General features: G+C 28.8%; 4 protein-coding genes across 13 annotated transcripts; 2 read left to right on the forward strand and 2 right to left on the reverse strand.

The window, feature by feature from the left end:
• Positions 1 to 37: 37 nt before the first annotated feature.
• On the reverse strand, positions 38 to 2,043 carry LOC117211918 (COMM domain-containing protein 3-like). Of its 8 annotated transcripts, none has more exons than XM_033456245.1 (4): positions 2,002 to 2,043; positions 853 to 994; positions 503 to 774; positions 38 to 422 (listed from the first exon to the last, which is right to left on the reverse strand). In XM_033456245.1, the coding sequence occupies exons 1-4, from the start codon at positions 2,026 to 2,028 to the stop codon at positions 252 to 254; spliced, it is 612 nt and encodes a 203-aa protein (XP_033312136.1). In that variant the 5' UTR covers positions 2,029 to 2,043; the 3' UTR covers positions 38 to 251. The 8 variants fall into 8 exon arrangements, with proteins under 8 accessions (XP_033312136.1, XP_033312135.1, XP_033312139.1 ...); XM_033456244.1 differs by having other exon boundaries at positions 853 to 1,002; positions 1,998 to 2,043; XM_033456248.1 differs by having other exon boundaries at positions 853 to 1,002; positions 2,002 to 2,025.
• A 351-nt stretch (positions 2,044 to 2,394) lies between these two features.
• On the forward strand, positions 2,395 to 3,519 carry LOC117211919. The gene is made up of 3 exons (XM_033456253.1): positions 2,395 to 2,540; positions 2,752 to 2,877; positions 3,323 to 3,519. The coding sequence occupies exons 1-3, from the start codon at positions 2,529 to 2,531 to the stop codon at positions 3,503 to 3,505; spliced, it is 321 nt and encodes a 106-aa protein (XP_033312144.1). The 5' UTR covers positions 2,395 to 2,528; the 3' UTR covers positions 3,506 to 3,519.
• Positions 3,520 to 6,202: 2,683 nt separating this feature from the next.
• On the reverse strand, positions 6,203 to 14,815 carry LOC117211958. 3 transcript variants are annotated; one of them, XM_033456335.1, is made up of 18 exons: positions 14,456 to 14,815; positions 14,179 to 14,266; positions 13,800 to 14,016; positions 12,889 to 13,075; positions 12,527 to 12,748; positions 12,245 to 12,394; positions 11,945 to 12,056; positions 10,928 to 11,058; positions 10,508 to 10,762; positions 10,139 to 10,394; positions 9,802 to 10,026; positions 9,357 to 9,504; positions 9,080 to 9,250; positions 8,863 to 8,995; positions 8,499 to 8,773; positions 8,303 to 8,419; positions 7,947 to 8,072; positions 6,203 to 7,640 (listed from the first exon to the last, which is right to left on the reverse strand). In XM_033456335.1, exons 2-18 carry the CDS (start codon positions 14,237 to 14,239, stop codon positions 7,160 to 7,162), a joined length of 3,267 nt encoding a protein of 1,088 aa, XP_033312226.1. In that variant the 5' UTR covers positions 14,240 to 14,266; positions 14,456 to 14,815; the 3' UTR covers positions 6,203 to 7,159. The 3 variants fall into 3 exon arrangements, with proteins under 3 accessions (XP_033312226.1, XP_033312224.1, XP_033312225.1); XM_033456333.1 differs by having other exon boundaries at positions 11,708 to 12,056; XM_033456334.1 differs by lacking the exon at positions 14,456 to 14,815 and adding an exon at positions 14,347 to 14,365 and having other exon boundaries at positions 11,708 to 12,056.
• A 2,407-nt stretch (positions 14,816 to 17,222) lies between these two features.
• Positions 17,223 to 20,122, forward strand: LOC117211957 (SCY1-like protein 2). The gene is made up of 3 exons (XM_033456332.1): positions 17,223 to 18,997; positions 19,089 to 19,470; positions 19,595 to 20,122. Exons 1-3 carry the CDS (start codon positions 17,308 to 17,310, stop codon positions 20,058 to 20,060), a joined length of 2,538 nt encoding a protein of 845 aa, XP_033312223.1. The 5' UTR covers positions 17,223 to 17,307; the 3' UTR covers positions 20,061 to 20,122.
• Positions 20,123 to 20,680: the final 558 nt, after the last annotated feature.

Consider the following 20,680-nt stretch of genomic DNA (forward strand, 5'->3'; position numbering starts at 1 on the left):
CACGGTCTGTTGTTTGTATAAGATTTTACCATTACACTTATACGTACAAATATTGAGTTTATTATTAAACGATTACTATAATAATTGTTGTGTAAATGTTAATATACATAAATGTTATAAGTTGCTGATAATTATAATTTATAGAAACTCACATTGTAATAGAAATAGCTAAAACAAAAATAATTCCAAGGAAATTTGAAAATATACATGGATCATACTATATGCAGCAAATCAATAATTTAAAGATACAGCTAAACATTAGTAAGCTTCTCTGAGTATCTGATGGCATCTTTGAGCTTAAATACCAGTTCTTGCAACTGTTGTATTGTACATGAAAATGTTACATGATCTATTGTTTCATGTTTTTTAGTACTAAGTCGCACATGATAAAGAGGAACACCTAGTGAATTGCATGTGTCCAACTGAAAATGACTTTCATGAATAAGAGCAAATAAAGCATCTGTTAATGAAACGATCGGTGTTCTATTCACCGATCAATTACCTTGACACAGTAATCTAAATGCCAGTCTATATCAATAATGTGAGGTGGATTATTGCCTATCAATTCCAATTGAGACTGTATTGCCTTTTTATTATTAATGTATACTTCACATAATTTCGTAATTCTTTTTTCACCAATATATACAAGATTTAAAAAACTTCTTAAGCTTTCTTCATCTAAATCATGTCGGGTAGCCTCTATAAGTAAACATACCACATCAGCAAAAACCTTTTTTGTTAAAATTGGTTTCGCATCAGATGTTTTGATAGTGCCTGAAATTTTATTAGTTTCAATAATTATGTTAATTAATCTTATTTATATTTGGCACTTACACCAAAACAAATACTCACATTTTATTTCTGAAGGATTTTCATATATATATGAAGTAGCCATTCCTAAAATTTGTAGAAAGTTATCGTCAGTAACAATATTTGTGTTTAGAATATTAGCAAGACCATCAATGGTGTCTTTTGATAATTCCATCATTATATCCTGAAATACTAAATTCACTTAATGATACACTAAAATCAATTGAATAGTATAACTTTCAAATAATTTAATTGCTTTTATAATATATGTCCATTGGGATGACTTCATTTTTAGAACTATGGAAAATATATAAATATTCAACTAAATTTTTAAATATCGAATAAAAGTTTCATAAACATGATATGTGAGGTTATCTTTCATAATTGCCAACTATGTATGTTATCGATTTTCAATATCTGACCTATTATAATAATAAGCGGTAATAAATTGAATAACTTTAATTTATTTAATTTACTTTGTAAAATATGAATATATCACAGCTAATTTTTATTAGAACCAAGAAGAGTATAGACTCTACATGTATTTATGTGTGTAGTCACAACTATAACATATTTTAATTTTTGTTATACTTGAAGTTTTAATAAATATTTGTTATATATATATATATATATAGCATATATATTTATTGTATAAAAAGAAAAAATATACATTGAAAATAAATTATTATTTATTTTAACCAAAAACTTTTTTCATATGATAATAGTAGCCACACACAAGATATTGAATCTACTGTCAAGTCTGGTAACTCATACTAGAGATGAAAAAATAGGAAGATCACCAATAAACATAGACGAAATTCAGACAACAGTACGCAATACGAATTATCTGTTTTAGTGCTAGATCTCTTACTATTACTCAGAGAAAACGAGCCGAGATATACATAGTTCGTCGGTTCGAATAATCGATTCGATCCAAGTATTCGAAAGATCCAAGCAGCGTGAAAGAATCGAATAACTTGAACGATCCGAACAGGTCGTATACCTTTTGTACAAATTAATTAGACCATCGCATTCGCTTAACGCAAGGTATAAACTACGTGTAATGTACGAAAGATGTACGACCTATTCAGATCGTTCGAGTCACTTAACTATTTCAAACCGATCGAGACAATTCGAGCTACTCGATTCTTTCGAGTATTCGGATCGGATCGATTATTCGTACTTACGAACTGAGTATTCGACGGTTGAGATGGTCATCGGGTTTCTGGGGCACCGCGAGGTCGGTAAGGTAGGTACATATAATACATTATCAGAAGATTACTTTTTCTCTAATAGTGGATCCGAATATATTTTGCTGATAATAAACATAATTTATTTGACTGTGATCACGGTAAGTGGTATGAAAATTCCAAGTAATGTTTGTTACAAGAAAATTCTGTCGAATGACGAATTTTGAGCAATATTGTGTATTTGTTTTAATAATTATGTTGATTCAAGCAATACTTTACAAAATTAAGGAGACACTTTATCTAAGTAAATATAAAAATTGAAATTTCTGCAACGATCGATTTACGAAATCAGGAGCGGAAGAATAAGCGTACGCCTGCGCCACGTCCTGTACGTAATCTGTTATTTCAAGTACTCGTGCGAAGCGTACAGTATTAGAAATTAAATATGTAGTTCAATTTTTACCAGATTTTTCATACAACATCTTAAAAGTGATTGCATAAAACGTTGCACGAAAGATTTTAGCAAAAATGCGCAACAATGTAAGGACTACAATAAACGATAAAGTTAATCGAGAGAAAGTGTAATTTGTTATATTATTGCATCTCTATTTGCTCGTTTCGATATTTGTCATTCCATTCTTCCACGTTTCTCATTTATTTCTTTATATGTATATTTTTAATTTCAAATTGTGATAATAAAACGTCAAAAATATTAACATAAAGATATTATTATAAATTGATTCTCTTGTAGGAAGGATCAGTGTTGTACTTGTTACTAGTGTTAATCTTATGCGCAGAAGTATGTATGACAAACGCGAGACATTTGATTAAAAAGAGAAATTATAGCGATCAAAGCGTGAGAGGTTATTTGGCAGAGGTAAGGAAACTGTAAACAAACATTTATTATTAATCTGCGGATTTTTATGCATTTATGGGAAATTTAAGAGTGAAAAAATCCAGAGATGGCACGTAATTAATGCAAACGAAATATATGAAATATCAAATAAGTGGGACACTCCTAGGTGATAATGTTCGTATATCCGTAACCGGACATTTCCGCGTATACTTCTTGTATGCTTGAGGTTACTTCGTTTTCATTCTGCAGATTTCATACATCACATATCTAGGCATTTTCAGTGCAGAATCCTCAAAACCCTTGAATCATTTCTAACAATCAGCAAATCAAAAATTGTACCACCTTCGCTCTAATCTTTCTCCTAGTCTTTCAATTGTGTTTACAAAATGAATTTCCAACGTGAATTTCCATAGATATTCGCAGTCTATACATTATTCATGAGTTATGAATGAATGTCTGTTTCTAGCGGACTTGTTGGTGGAATGAGGTCTGCAAAGAAGAATTTCACAGCAAATTCCGCTGCCGTTGTCCAAGATGGTCCTATTGTCGTGCTCCTGGCAGATATTACGACGCTCATTGCAGTATAACACGTACAGGCTACATTTGGACTCAACCAGAAACTTCGTTGACGCTCGAAGTTAATAAATGAGTGCTTTTTGTAAATTCTTCTTTGATCGCACTTATCCAAAGATCAATCAAAAACTAGTACAGTAGGATCCCAACTACGCGAGGGATAAGGCTGTTTGGATGAGAGAATTTACGGATAATAGAACAGTTACTCTCCTGATGTTCATCTTTACGTATGTATTAAAAAAAAAAAAAAAAAAAAGAGAGAGAGAAGGGAGGAACATAAATATCAATAATAGCAATACAAACAATGAAATTAAATATAATTCTATTAAAGATTTATGGGCCCGAAGTTCTTTTAGCTGTTAAATCGCACAACTTTTTTAGCAGATCTAATTCGGTAAAGTTACATTCCATTTGTGACTGCTACCATCTTAACTCTATTTCTAACGCTTCAAATATGTACTTGGAAACGTTGAGGAATATCATTGTCATTATATTCATGTTTCATTTCATTGCCCGAAATACACGTAATATTAGTATCATGGCCAATCGAAGAAGATTCATCACATTGAAACCATTCTATCAGGTCGGCATTATCATAACCTCTATCAGTTCGACGGAAAACTAACTATTATACTAAGAAGAAAATTAATTTAACGTTGAATTTGCTTTAAACACTCGAAAACATTTAAACATGTTAATGGTAAATCATGTAAAAGTGATATTTTCTAACTTGCTTTCCTTAAAAAATTTCATTATTTAACTCGCCTCTTAAAAGCTTTTATACGCAACGACAACTTTCAAACACAACGATCAATTGCATTCAACGACGCAGATTTCCAAGCGAAGCTCGAATGTGCATATATTTATCTTCTATTCTCAACGAAACACTTTACACTGTTGCCGGTTGATTTTGTTAATTCTATATTAGGCGTTTACAGTAATTATAATAAGTAATGTAATGTTAAATATATTGAATATTATATTTATATTGTATACTATATCGTATTTCGATGCGCAATTTCATTATGTATTTTAAATTATCTTTTGCATACATTTTATTGAATGTGTATTTTAAGACCAACATGTGTATGCATATTAGTTACATGTTTAAATCATATACCCATAAGTATCTAAATGTTATAATTCAATTAATTATATTAAAAGATGTATTTTTGTTATCCGTGAATATATTATCAATGTATCCATACTATGGGATAAACTAATTTCAAATATAATTATCAAGTTAGACACAGTTTTAAGTAATGTAATTAAGAAAGGCAAAAGACTTAGATAAAAAGATTTATTTGCTAATACTCAGTCAAATATTCTTTTAATTTATTTAATTTTGCTATTTAATCGTGACACATAAAACGTATTCTTCAAATGTATGCATAGAATGTTTACAATAAAAATTATAATAAAGTACAGTAAAATTTGATGCAAAATGTTTGTCGAATGCATTATCTGATAAATCTTATTCTTTGTTTCGGTTACATTATTAATTATATACATTAATTTATATGCTATTACTTGATTAAAAATCTTTACACCAGTGCCTAGCATAACGTACTAATTGACTCGAAATAGAAGATGAGAAAACTAAAAATTAATCATCCGATGACTAGTGCTTTGCAAGAAATTAATAATAAATAGAAATTAATTTACGTAGAATGTAATTTAAATTAATAATAATTTTAATAAATTAAAAATTGATATAAGTTGAATGTATATACACGTTAAAAATGATAATTACTAATTTAACGTCATATAAATATTAATTTTAAATATTATAAATATGTATATAGTACGTTTCTAAAAATATATAATCTTTTACATATCGATATCCTTTCATCGTATATGTATGATAAAAACTAATACCTACATATATTTTCATGTAACATATGGCAATCTTATTTTTCTAATACATCGTCGAATTACATTATTTTTCACGTTGCATGATTCTTCGTGTGTTCTCTTATATTATTTTTGTGTTTTATATTAGATAATTTACTTTATCATTTATATACAAAGAGAACAATAAAAATATTGCTAGTGAATTATTAATCAACGTGACAATATTATTTTAATTGTAATCAGGCAAGATGAAATTGACTGCTTCAGATGACGTTGTGGGAGAAGTCATGAATTCCAAAGTAGTCAATTTTTTCCTCATACAATTTTTCGTATTAAAAAAGGTATGCACAGGCGTCTTAGGATATTAAAGTAACCGAGATACACGAAACACCCTGTATTAATTAACAATACATATATCCTTTTCTAGAAAAGTAAATAAGACCTAAACTAATGCTTGAAATAAGTAATATAAGTGATGTAGAAATCAGCTCCTATAAAATATATTACAGCTTTACACATGATTTCTGTTACGAGTTATTTGAAGAAGAAAAATTCATATACATCAGTTATATAAGAATATACATTAACTCATATGATCTTTTTTCATTAATCATTCTTATGCATGATATATATTTTTAGATAGATTTAGATTTTATATTATACAATTACATAGCAAAATAGTAAATCTTAGAGTAGCTGTACTGCGTCATATAATTTGTACTATACCAATGATTAAATAATGAGAATTATTATATACAATTGCACATAATCACGTTAAAGTAGTTAACGATTTTAAAAATATTGAAGATCTGGTTCCAAAAACTAGAAATTAGTCTCCCTTATTGCATTCAATTCCATGTTTACTAGATATTTTTGGATATTTTTGTTGGAAATATGAGATCTCTTATGCCTTTTTTTTATAGAGTTTCATAGACTTACGTTTTTTGATTCCCGATAAATCATATAAGTTTAAAATCAAAATAAAGAAAGAAGAAGAACAAAAATTTGAACTTTACAAACATTTATAAATTTAAAATAAAAATGTAATTATTCATCTATAAAACAAATCTTTTTAGTTCAACATATGAGCGTGATAATAATATTATAGTAATATATTTCAAAATGCAACTCGAAGAGTTTCGCATAATATGACCTTATTATCTCTACAACCTCATGGCAGTGAGCCATTAGTAATCAACGATCGAGCTAGTAAATGTCGTTACGTAGCATTTTATAATCGTCCCTTTATATCAGGACTTCCTAGACTATGGATCGCAACCCCATATGAAATCGTGTAACAGAATTATGGGGTCGTGAAAATTTTCGAGATCGTGGATGCGGAAAGTTTAAGAAGCACTGCTTTAGGCTCATAAATAGATTGCCTATTCCTTTGTACATATTCGCTCTAAATTTAATAGCCGCATCCTTATAATTGACGAAGTTACAGTAAATTTTGTAAATCGATATGAATCGTTCGGTAGCAGAGTCAAAGTAGTTAAATATAGTTTTTCGCTTTATTCTTCTTTCCATTGTCTGTTCTTTTAGATCGTCATAACTATTATATCTATTATTACATCAAAATCCGAATTCTATTACAGATAAAAAAAAGCCTCGATAATCAACTCCTGGTTATATCTTGAGAGACATTAATGTACTTTGTTACAAGTTTAACAATTTTCTAAAATCATTACTTTGTAATAACAAGAAATATAATTATATTTAAAGAAATAATATTAAGGTATTTAAAATACCATTAAATAATGAAATCTAAATGTTCGCGTGCTGTTAAGCTGGCGAATGATATAAACGAAAACGTTAAACTAAAAAAATTATAGAGATTCTAGTAGAAACGAATAAGAATAATTTTATAAAATTTCTAGTCGATATATTCATCGTCATCATCGTCAACAAATTTAATATTTTGATCATAAAAAGACCCCTGCTTTAGGCAAAATGTTTCTATACCATAATCTGGATTTTGAACATTTAAAGAAGCATCAATATCTCTGCTATTTAATTTTCGTACTTGAGAAAAGCTTTTTAAAGGGCTCCCTGATAATTCTGTCATAGGAATATTTACTGTGTCCTTTATGTTTGTAATTGACTGAGTGCATTCCATTAACTCTTTATATTTACAAGACATATTTGTTATATCCTCATCTTGATTGTTAGGAATTTTTTTTTGATTACAATTCTGCTTTATCTTTGAAAGATCTTTTTGTAAAATTCTGTTCGGCGTAGAACATAGTTTTCCTTTATTATTTTCATCGTTATTCAGCATATTTATAGGGCTTCCAAGAAGGCTTTTAGAAGAGTTCGATTCTTCGCTTGATTCTTCATCTTTGCCTAGACGAACCCTATGAAGAGCAAAGCACATTAATATAGAAACAACTATTTTAAAAATAATTTAAAAAAAAAAAATGTCTAATCAATATACATACATATATTGGGGTAAATGATGTTATTGCGAATTCAATCAAGCATAGTAAATAAATGGTAACTTGAGGCAATGATCGAACGCGAAATCGCAAAATTTTACATTGAAAGGATTGATTTTAGGATTTATATATGTTTATTAGACATTTTTTACTTCTCTTTGTGAGTGCTATAATCCTTTTAATACTATCCATAGTTACATAAATTACGTACTACTACGGACTTACCTCCGGTTTGAAATAACACAGTATTGTTTATGTTCGAGGATACCAGATACAGATTCCATGCTTACTTTAATACTAGAATCTTCTAGAAGTTTTTGGACAGGAAGTAATTTTTCAAACGTTCTTGTTCTGAAAGTTTCAGAGATTTCACTCCTAATTAATTTCTATAATTCAAATTTTAGCAATAGTCTCTTTTCTTTTTAGAAATATTTTTCATTATTAATATAAGACATAAAATAATATAAGACATAATATATATTAATATAAGACATAATATAATGCATAAAATTAATCCATAAAAATATTATATCTGTAAGTCATTTGCAAAGTAATAATAGGTATATGTTTTTAATATTTACCCTTGTTCCAATTCAAATCCAAAATCTTCAAAACTAGAAAGTTTCATTCTTCTATATTCGGAAGGTGTTAATGCAGCACCTTCAGTCTCAAGAGCCAAAATAGAATTTCTCTTGCTTCTGTTGATAAACAATAACATATAATTATGTAATTAATAATATTACTGCTAAATTAAAAAAAAAAAAGGTTACTAGTTACCCTAAGAGAAGATCCTCTGTGTCTAGATGTAAATCCTCGATTGGTGGAATCCAAACTAAAAAAGCAGGGTCCATTCCTAAGTAAGATCCTGGAACAGCACTAGCATTTGCCACATTGTAATCATAATAATCCAGTTCGAGTTCTGAATCAGGATTTGTTAGACTAAATTCCGATCCTGGACCTTGTAGAAGTTTTTCACGATTTCTTCTTTCCTTTGTTTCTTTCCCACTTACCAAAATTGATGGACTTGAAATAACACTTTCAGGTGAAGATTCCTATGTGTTAAGAAAGATACAAAACAATGAACATTACACATATAATTTTTCTTTAAATTTTATAATTTCTTAGATAAAGAAATATTTACTTTTCCTTCTGAATAACTAATATCATTATTTTGATAAATTTTTGAGATGCTATTACTTTTATTATCTTTTAAGTTACCATTTTCCATTTTTAATTCTTTCTCTTCTGAACCATCATAATCTATTGTTTGTAACCTATATAATATATCAATAATATTGTAATTAACTTGCAATCTTTTAAATCTCTGTTATATCAATTAAAATACATAATAAACTCACTTTACGGGATAAGCATATTTAACTTCTGGTTTATGATACACGAGAATACTGGAAGCTGATAATAATTTATCACAGTTTGACTTTATTGATGTGATTGTTTTGTCAGAAGAACTTTCCAACGTGCTATTTAATTTTAATGTACTAGAACTCAATGTAGATTCATCCTTGCACCTACATTGAGAAGATATGTATATAATAATAGAATTCAAATTTGATCTTTTTTATTGTGGAACAGTTTTTACGATTTTCTAGAATTTTAAAATAATATTATTCTTACCCTGTTAAGGTTTCAATACTATGGTAGTGATCTTCTGTATTACTTAAAGTCTCCTTTGGAGCAGATTTAGTGGTTGTTTCTATCATAGAGATAACTTCGGAAATGATTGTACTTGTAGATAGAAATTTTGATCGATCAGGCATTAGTTCTGATTACAAAAAAAATGAATTTGATTGAGATTATAGGTACGAAACAGTTTCTAGTAGTTATGAAAATTATTCATTTTATATGATAAGAATAGTGCTTAGACTAGTGCTTAGATTAGAATAGTGCTAAAGAATAGATATAATTCCTATTGTGATCATCAAAAAGAAGAAAACGGTCAACAAAGAAAGTAATAAACATTAATATAAAATTAATATTAATGAAACATTCAATAATTTTATCAAATAATTAGATATTAAAAAATATATATAACTGATGAAAAATGTCATAATATTGATACCTGAAACATCATTGAGACTATCCAAATCCTCAGCAATACGATACTTTCTATACTTTATAATAAATTGTAACGCCAAGAAAATAGAAACTATAAATATGAGTATCAAAAGCAAGGCAGTTGCTAAATGTGCTGGTTTCCAAAAGATCCATTCTTCTTCAACGTTCGTTAAATTTGTTTCAAAAGGCACAGTGGTGGTGGTTCTATTTCTTTTTAGATACTTTTTATCTATAAAGACGAGGCGTTGCAATTAACTATTTTTAAATAATCTACTTTAAAATAAAGTATGCAATGTTTTAAATTACTATGAAAAACATGATTCTGTAATAATTATTTTTACCTAGTACAGCTGCATGAGCAAGAAAACCACCGATACAAGCATCCCCTGATGCTACAAGTTCATCACTAAAAAATTCCAGTAATAAATTTTGCCCAGAGCTGATGAGTGTTTTCACAGTAAATTGCATTTTATCATATGTAACGTCGATTAAGAGATCTGCATTTAAGGAATTCCCATCCCGAACACGAAAATACTGTCCTGGGCAAGGAAATTGTAATTGATCTAAATGTAATCCAATTATAAAATTCGCCTGCGCCTAGACAAATTAAATCAGACTGTAGACTATTGATGTTATTATCTGCGGTGATAATTTATTATTTATTTGGCATTTATTGATTATTTATTTTCTTATTAGTTATTTAGTATTACTTGCAAAAGCCAGAAGGATCGGCCAGGACAGGCTTGAGTATTAGCTCCAAGGATTTTCCTGTAAGGTTGATGCTTTAATACAATACGACATCCACATCGACACTGTAATCCAATGTCAGCTACAACTTCCGGCTTTGTTGCAGCCAAAACTGCACTATCGCATATCGAATTCTGAATTCGATTATGCCATGCTTCATTTTTAGAGGATACTTCCCAAAATATTTTGCCACAGAATTCAGTTTCTATCGCCTTTCCCTATCATTTGATAAATAAATGTTAACTTTAGTGATTTTGTCATCCCTACTAAGAAATTGAACATACGTGTATAATAATTATTTATTTGGATTTCGAATTAACCATGTATTAACCAATTGTACTAACAACATTAATTGAATCTTGCATTAATAAATAAATATTTACCTGGCAAAATCTTGCTCCATATTTCGGAGGTGGAGTGTCACAAAAGCGATATCGATTTCGAATTCCTCCAAAACACGAGCTACTGCATGGGCTCCATGGACTCCAAGGTCCCCAACCAGCAGCATCACTTTCTAAATAGAGCAATATTGAGCAAAAATGAAGTATTAAAGAAATAACTTGTATGTTTCTAATATTTATACATAATAAAATGTATTACTAAGATGCATTATAATGTATGTTTTCAGGACTTTCTACATAACTTCGACAATCTTAATTACTATCTTAGTTGTCATGATAAAAAAAAATTAAGCTATGGGAGTGAATATCATCTCAAGGAAATATCATATGATATTTTAATAATAATAATAACGTTTTTAAATGAAATAACATATTTTATCCTTTATTATTAAAATGATGAGATTAAAACGCGTTCAACCATGTGCCATACTATGACCTTGAAATGACCTGGAGCGAGAATTCCGCAAGTAAATGACTGAGGTGGAAGCTCACAGAAAATGAATTGCAGAAACAAAATCGTACTATTTATTATTTTAACGCGTGCTTAATGTTCCGATAACGGCAGCAGGTATAACAATGCGTATTTCCAACGCTTATAAAAGCATATTTTCGGTTACAATAAACAGAGTTGGGCATGCATTAGTTTTACACCTAAATAAGTTTATTGAGTTTAGGGGACTTGTTATGAAACATCCTGCATATGTACGTAGAGATAGATATAATGTTAATATCATACATGAATTGTGAAAAGTTTGAATGTACCTTGGAGAGGGAAGGTGGGTATGCAGGACATATTAACATCCCCCATAGCGCCTGTGACCGCCTGGCTAACATAGACGAAACAATATTCGACAAATTTTTCTGTGAAAAGATCACAATCGAAAGCCAAGGAATGCTTGCCAGGTATTGATCTAGATTCGGTGATATAATGAAGACTGGAGGGTGAAGCAACGGAAGTAACATCAGCTTTCAAACGACCATAAACACGAACACGATCACCTTCTAGTCGACACGCAGGATATTCGAAAAGGACGGCTACACCTCCTGACCCTTCACAAGGATATATCGATCTTGCATGAACCGTAAGTTTAAATTCTTCAGACCATTTCACCTGTAATTCAAACGTAAAGTAAGCAATTTATAGCAAAATATTTATATACGTTATTGTTTCTAATATGTTATTTACTAATGTACTGTTAATGTAAGTCACGAAAACAAATTTTCTATTATTGTTTGAAGGATTTTATTATATCATGTAAATAATTGGCTTGGAATAAAATACACCTTTGTGCTAATTACCTTAAAGTACACGCTAGTATTTGGTGCTGTAGGATTGGTACTCGAAGCTTTTAATCTTACAGCATAATTGCCAGGTAACCCGAGCAATTCACATCGGAAAAAAATAGTCTTTGTTGGTAAAAAATCTCTTATTTCTTCATAATATAATATCTGAAAATATAGCACGAAATTTACAAATAACATAATAACTGTTTTATTAATAATGTAACTGTTTTAGAGATAATAATAATCTTTAAAATAGAAATAGGTAAAAACAAAGTTGTAGAAAGATTGTTCATTTACTTGAATATAAGTATTATTCTGCAAATAACAAGCAGTTACGCTAGATCCGCAATATATTAATTGTAGGATGTAAACAGTTACAGGAACATTGTCAGATGGACTGCAGTTTACTCCATTGTATCTTATTGTGGCTTTGACAGGCTTATCTGGGTAAGTAGTAATTTGCTGAGATTCTAAGAAGATTGTTGGTAGTGGCCACTTTACATCTAATATTTTACTTGTCTACAAGCATAAATATGTATCATTACCATTTCAATGCAAATATGCTACGATCATATTATAGAAGATGTAATAAAAAGTACATTAAATATTAACGATATTATAGAGCAAATCCTATAAGTAAAATGAGAAACAATAACAACCTGATGAAGAGTGGCAACAGGCACTGTTGAATTCTCATACTTATATTCCACTCGTAGAGCGTAAACACCGCCACGAGTAAAATACCCGCAAGGAATGATGATTGAAATGGTTTCATTTCCCGAAGGCAACTGTTCTAGTTGAATTTCACCTATTAATTCTGATATGTCTTCAAAAAGGTACAGTACTCTATGAACAACATAAACAGCATGTAACGGTTAGTTTGTAGATCGTACAGTCAAAGGGTAATCGTTTAAAACATTAAAATATTCGATCACTCCTAGAAACCTGTTATGTATATATACATTGTACAAAACATTTTGGGTTTTCATTAGTACTGTAACGAGACACGACTATCGTCATTATCTTGGTAAAATTTGAAACGGATCTGAAAATATACGTTCGGAGGGTTCGGAAATTCAACATTCTCTGAAAATAAGTTACGTGGTACAGAAATTAATCTGTATACGGGGTGTATTACGACATGTGGGACCTACTCTAGGAATAGACAGAAGGCACGAAAATAATGAGAGAAGTTCATATGAAATTTTTTAAAGATTGCAAAATTCTTTGATACGACGTGTGCAAGCATACGCACAGACCAAAGATAGCCATTTCGAGCATCTTCTATGAAGGGGCACATGTTCATATGAACTTTTTTCACTGTTCTTATGCCTCTTGTCCATTCCTGAAGTAGATCCGACATATTATGATACATCCTGTATACGTATTTTCTGGGTGGTTTCAAATTTTGCTATTATAAAAATGATAGCCCTGTCTCATTACAGTGCTAATGAAATTTCAAAAAATGTCGTAGAACGTATTCATGAAAAAATTCTATAGTAACTTCTCGAATATTTTACATTTTAACAATCATTTTCAATAGCTGGCAATAAGACGCAAACTAGCTTACCTCAGTAGAAAAAATTGATTAGAAATATTTTCAAGTGATTTCGAATCTGCATTTTCTTCTTCTTTGAATCCATATTTGTACTTTGTTTTTTCTAACGTTTCAGTCGACTTTGTAACAGATATTGTAAGGTCTCCCGAAAGGGCGACGTGAGAAGAAGGAGAATCAATTTTCAATGCAACAAACTCATCTTCTTCCTTTATCATTGATCTAGTAATATCTAAATTTTTTATTTTATTATTATTAATTATCTAATGATTTGTATTTAACATATATTCACATTAATGAAGTATAAAATTAAATGGTAGATAACATTTTCATTTTTGTGTATGTATGCCTTTCCATAACAATTTAAATGTGAAAAGTAATGAAATAAATTTACCGAATTCAAGGAGGATGATAACTAGTATTCCAAGGAAGAGCCATTTAAATTTCAAATTCATATCCAATTCGTCATCCGTGTTCAATTTCTAAACAACCGCAGACAAGTAAATATAACATTTAAATTAAGAAATTGGAAAATTATTTTTACTTCATCATTTCTACTTACTTTTAATTTTATAAATATTCTCAATAAATAATAATAAAAAAAAGCCAGATATAATTTCTAATGTCACAGTCAATTAATTTTAAAAGCATTGTAATATTTATAAACTTACAATTTTCTGGTTTATCTGGATGCGAGCATTCTCCTCGTGAATAATTTTTCTCGCATTGAGAGGAGGAGAGTCATAAATGTGCTGTTGGTGGAGGATGCACCACTGCAATTTGCAGGAATCGATATCGAAGGACTTATGTACACCGCAAACTTTCACTATTCACTTCTCCAACATTTTTACACCTTCGCAATTTAGGAAAATGCTTGACAGTACATCGTCTTTATTACCATTAACCATAATGTTAAGCATTAACATCATAATCTGTCTTATTTATGTTTCCAAACTAAAACAATAACGATAAGATTAAAAATTCAACAACTATCACGATACAGTTGCAGCATTTTAATAAATAAATTAAAAGAAGAAGTTCAAACAATGGACTGTAACATTCAAAGTTACACAAACATTTTACATTATTTTTTAGTAAAAATTGCATATCACAGTTTCAATAAAAATTGTGAAAAGCGACGAGCAAAACTCTATTATACATATAAACAATATAACGTACAAACAAAATATTTGTTCAAAATCGTTATAGAAAGTATGCACATATCCCAAAATTAAGGAAAATCATATTATTTAAATGAACTGTATATAGTAATATAGTATGTATAGTAAATGTAAAATAATTAAGAGATTGGCACTATTTTGAAACAAAAAATCGATGTTTAAAAAATATCTTATAAACTGCAAAAATAAGCATTTCCAAAAATGGTAAACAGAAATAAACAGCAAACTATATATTTATTAACATATTTTTCAACAAAACATTTTTATATTTCACTATAAACACCTTTTCTTTTTAAATGCTCACACGACGTCCTCGTTAATGCAATGAAACAATCATAGACAATAATGTATTAATCAAAAACAGAAAAAATCTATAGCAGACTGAATGAAAGAAATGTAAAAGGAATTTTAATCGAGAAAATGTAAGGGTAAAATACGAACGATCCATACGCGGTTCATAAGGCAACTAAACTGTCGGGGTCGACGGCCAGTTCTCTCTCCCTTATTCGTCGGCCCACCCCACTACAAAGGTCGTCCTTTAGGGAAAGTACTCTGACAGAATATCGACTTTAATCAATGAAGGGATTATATTGACCTAAAGTCTGCTAAACGAAAAAGTGCTGTTTATATTATATTTGCATTATATATATATATAGCATATTATAAGTGCAATTGATGCAACGTTAATACGTACCTATTAAAAAAGAATTAGTTGTTTATTAAAAAACTTCTATTTTTAAGATTATAGTTTTCATATTTTTTACTTTTAGTTATTTTCATTATAATGCATACCTACGTATGTATACATATATCTTACAAATATGTTAATTCAGTAAATATATACATATAATCAATGTATATTTACTAATTTCATACCTAAATAAATATAATTACAAGCAATGAAATTTTAAGTAGAAGTATCCTGGATTGTTTAAGGATTAATCGAGTGATTACATAGTCAATGCATAAATCTCAATTTTGCGCATTTTTATTATATGGCATAGGTATACATAACATATAAAAATTCTTAATCTTTATTGTATTGTTTATATCCTATGAAAATATTTAATATTTGTTTAAAAATCATTTTCTTCAAGGATTAATGTAATTTTAAACTATTAACAAAATGTCATCATGACTATTTTTAATATTATTATTCTTTTATTCTGTTATTGTTTTAGATTTATAAATCTTGATATTCTAATTATTTTATTTTGAATAAAATTGCTATAATCGATAATGTTATTAAAGTAAAACTGACTATTACCTTTTACCGCACTCTTGCAGTACGTTGAACTCTTATTACTTTATTGTCTGTTTATAATATAATGACATGTCACTTATCTTTAACGATCCAGGAAACATATCAGCAACTAATTTTCCAGAAATCGTCGTCTCATGTTATATATGCTCTCTGCAATATGAAATTTATTTTATTACAAATGTTAATTATTTCATGTATTTATAAATGTACTACATACGTACATTATGTTACTTGTTTATTACCTACTATTATCTATTACGTGTTTTAAAAACAAATATACTTCACACATACATATTATATATACGTATATATATATATATATATATATATACGTATATATTTAATTACAATTTAATGATTTGTAAGCATTAACGTTTTTCATTACTTAACTGTAATAATTTCTCAATTTCATTAAATATATACCCTTTTTGCAAATATTTCTTATTTCTTGTTAACAAAAAATAGTGATTTATAATGTTTTCTATGTTCCTAAATTTAAAGCACATAAATATTGTCAATTATGTTTAATTAAAGAACTAACCAGATAATTTTATTTATTCGTTTTATATGACACATCAAAATAAAAAAATACTGAGAAAATTTGATCTAAAATGATAGGAAATATTAAAGGAATTTTTGGGAAGTACTAAATATATTAACATTTACGTGTTTAGGTTGGTACATAACCATTAAATGAAAACTAGTAAAATACTATGCCGAACTGACATGATACGTAAGATCAAGACTCATGTCTTAAAATGTCAAAAATTATTATAATACATTTAATATAATAGAATCAACGTTAATTATTATAATAGATGTATTGTGTGACGCTATTGAATATTCCAAGAAATTACGTTTTGTGTAGCGTAAAACATATATCAATACATAATACATTGGAATGTTAAAAGACAAAATTTATGAAACAGAAAGCAGGTCAAATGTCGAAAGAAATAAAAAGATATCAAAAAATTTCTAATTTAAGTAATTTCATTGTTTATTAAAATTTTTTTAATAAAATATATTAAGCTATTAAATGAATATTTAAAACACATACACACACGAATTATAAAATAAAATGGATGTGTTTACGAAGTTACGAAACACTGTTAGCAATACAATATCCAATACTGTTCAAAACACTGCTTATGGTTTATCACAATTATCAAATGTCCTTCCTGGTAATCCAGTGACCAGAGAATTTGAAGTAACTGCTCATATAGCAAGTGCGGGACCATCGTTGCTATGGAAGGTTTACAATGGTTATAAAAAATCTACAAAGCAAGAAGCAGCGATATTTGTATTTGAAAAACGTATTTTGGATAAATTTTCCAGAAACGATAAAGAATTAATTTTAGAAACATTGAAAAGAGGTATCGCGCAATTAACTAAATTACGTCATCCACAAATTTTAACTGTTCAACATCCTTTGGAGGAATCAAGAGATAGCTTAGCATTTGCCACTGAACCTGTATTAGCTAGTCTAGCTAATGTTTTAGGGAACCATAATAATTTACCACAACCATTACCAACGGCGTTAAAGGATTATAAGCTACATGATGTTGAAATTAAATATGGACTTTTACAACTTGGAGAAGGTTTTACATTTTTACATGGAGATGTTAAATTATTGCACAGAAATCTATGTCCAGAATCTATTGTTGTAAATAGTCATGGAGCGTGGAAAATTTTTGGGTTTGATTTTTGTGCTTTAAATCAAAGCGCTGAAGGTAAACAACCTCAGTGGTCATACATAGAATATGACATATCAGCTCCATCTATAGCTCAACCAAATTTGGATTATCAAGCACCAGAATGTATTTTGGCAAGTGGCGTTGGTACAGCTAGTGATATATTTTCTTTGGGAGTAGTGATATATGTTTTACATTCTCCAAAGAATCTACTTCTTCATGAATCTAACAACGATTTATTGAAATGCAAACAGTTTTTAGAAAATTTTAAAAGTTCAAATATCACAGATAGGTATCTTCCAACTTCGGAAAGCCTTAGAGATACAGTTAAATTGATGTTACATCATAATCCTGAATTAAGACCAGATGCTCATCAGTTTGTAAAGATTGATTACTTTACAGATATAGGTGTCAAAACCCTGAATTATTTAGACAAAATTTTCCAATGGGATAACTTACAGAAATCGCAATTTTACAAAGGATTACCTCAACTTTTAAAACAATTACCACATAGAGTTATATTACATAGAGTTCTTCCAGCTTTATACAAGGAATTGTTTAATCCTCCAATGATTCCATTTGTTTTACCTAGTATAATCTATGCAATGGAAACAAGTTCTGTGGAAGAATTTAGAGAATATATTTTACCAAACATTAAATCAGTTTTAACATTAGATGATCCACCACAAATTAGCCTTGTTTTAATGCAACATGCGGATTTGTTATTAAGATTATGTACTACAGAAATAATAAAAACAGATATAGTCCCAATGTTATTACGTGCTTTAGAATCAGAATGGGAACAGTTACAAGAGTTATGTTTATCAGCTTTGCCTAATATTATAACAATGATCGAAGGACCAGTGATTAAAAATGCAATTTTACCTAGAATGAAAAAGATTTGTTTATATGGGAAGGAAAGCCGCAGAAAAAGTCTTGGTGTTAAAGTTAATTGTTTATTATGTCTTGCAAAAATGTTACCGCATTTCGATCGATGGCTTGTCCTTGATCAAGTATTACCTTTTCTCCAAGAAATTCCACACTCTGGTGAACCTGCAATTCTTATGGCCATCATAGGTACTATATTGCATTAAAATATTGATTTAATAATAAGAGTTACATAGCTAAAGTTAATATAAATAAAATAAATTAATTCATTTCTTATCAGGTATTTATAGAATGTTATTAAGCCACAGTAAATTGGGAACAAGTAAAGAAATATTAGCAACAAAGATCTTACCATTTTTATTGCCACTCTGTGTTGAACAAAATTTCAGTCTACCACAATATGAAATTCTCTCAAATCTCGTGACTGAAATGATAAATCGTGTAACATCAGAGCACAAAGAAGCTTTAAAACAATTAGATGCCATGCGTCGTGAGACCCAACAATTAGATCAAGAACTTTCACAAACCTCCACTATGTATAAAAATATTAATTCAAATAACGATGATGTAAATATAATTCCTATAGTTCCTACTCCAAATACAAGCACAAGTTTAAAGTCTCTGCAAATTGAAAACGGATTGACAATGGAAGATAAATTTCGGTTGGTAATAATACAAATTGTTATTTATTTTCTATTAATAAAAAGTTAAAAGAATTTCTTTTTGTAATTAAAGTATGGTTTTAGAAATGTAAGTTTTTAAAATTGGAAATATTTTTATTTACAGATTAGTTCAACAACAAGGAGTGCACCAAATATTACAATCTCAAACACCATTAACACCTACAATTGTTCAACCCACAAAACCTCCAGTAAAAGATTTAACTGATACTTTATTGAGATCTAATTTAGATCAACTAAATCTTTCAATGTCAAGTTCAAAACCTGATTATTCGTGGAAATCATCGAATTCAAATCAGTATCAGCACTTCAATTTACAAGGAATGAATGTACAATTAAATCAGAAAGGAATTACTTGTGTTTCTAATTCAGTCATTCCGCGAAACAGTATTAATTATTCTATGAATCAAGGAAATATTACAACTAATAAGTCAGAATTTAATTCAAATCTAAATCCTAATACAAATAATTTTCCTATCAATCAGTTAGAATTTAATTCAAATCTGAATTCCAATTCAAATCAAAAAGTAGAAAAATTGCTATCTTATGATGTAATGGATCTACTTAGTTAATGATTTTACGGATGTAATACTGTATCATAATGTTTATTATTACACAGGATAAGGATATTAATCTTTTATTATCCAATTTCTGAAATTTTAAGACAAAAGTATGTATACTTTTATCTAATCTTTTAATATTGAAATGTTTATATTATTATAATATGACATTGTTATGATAACATATTATTACTCTTATATTATTATTAATACAATTCATATTAGGTACATATACTGAAAGTTATAAAGAATGTATGTACAATTGTTTACAGTATGTAATATATTCCTTTTCATGTAAAACACTGTTTTAAATTACTTATCTTATTATCAACAAAATTTTGACACCATATAGAATTCTGTTAACATTTTAAAAGATCAAAGAAAGTAATACATATTTTTAGAAAGAAGATAATAATATTTGATAAATGTAAACATATGTTAGTAAAAAAACATACAAACATATGTCTATTACTGAATTTAAAATACATGTACGTAATTCTTAATGTGTTCTGTAAATATCCAAAATAAGTTAAAAATTATTACATCTTAATATCAGGTGCGTGCGAGCGTGCGTGCGCGCGCGCGCGTGTGTGTGTCTGTTATATATTCTAAATATAATATTTGAAGCAGCA

The sequence above is a fragment of the Bombus bifarius genome, unplaced genomic scaffold (assembly GCF_011952205.1).
Source record: "Bombus bifarius isolate JDL3187 unplaced genomic scaffold, Bbif_JDL3187 scf7180000008265, whole genome shotgun sequence".
Classification (NCBI taxonomy): Eukaryota; Metazoa; Arthropoda; class Insecta; order Hymenoptera; family Apidae; genus Bombus; species Bombus bifarius.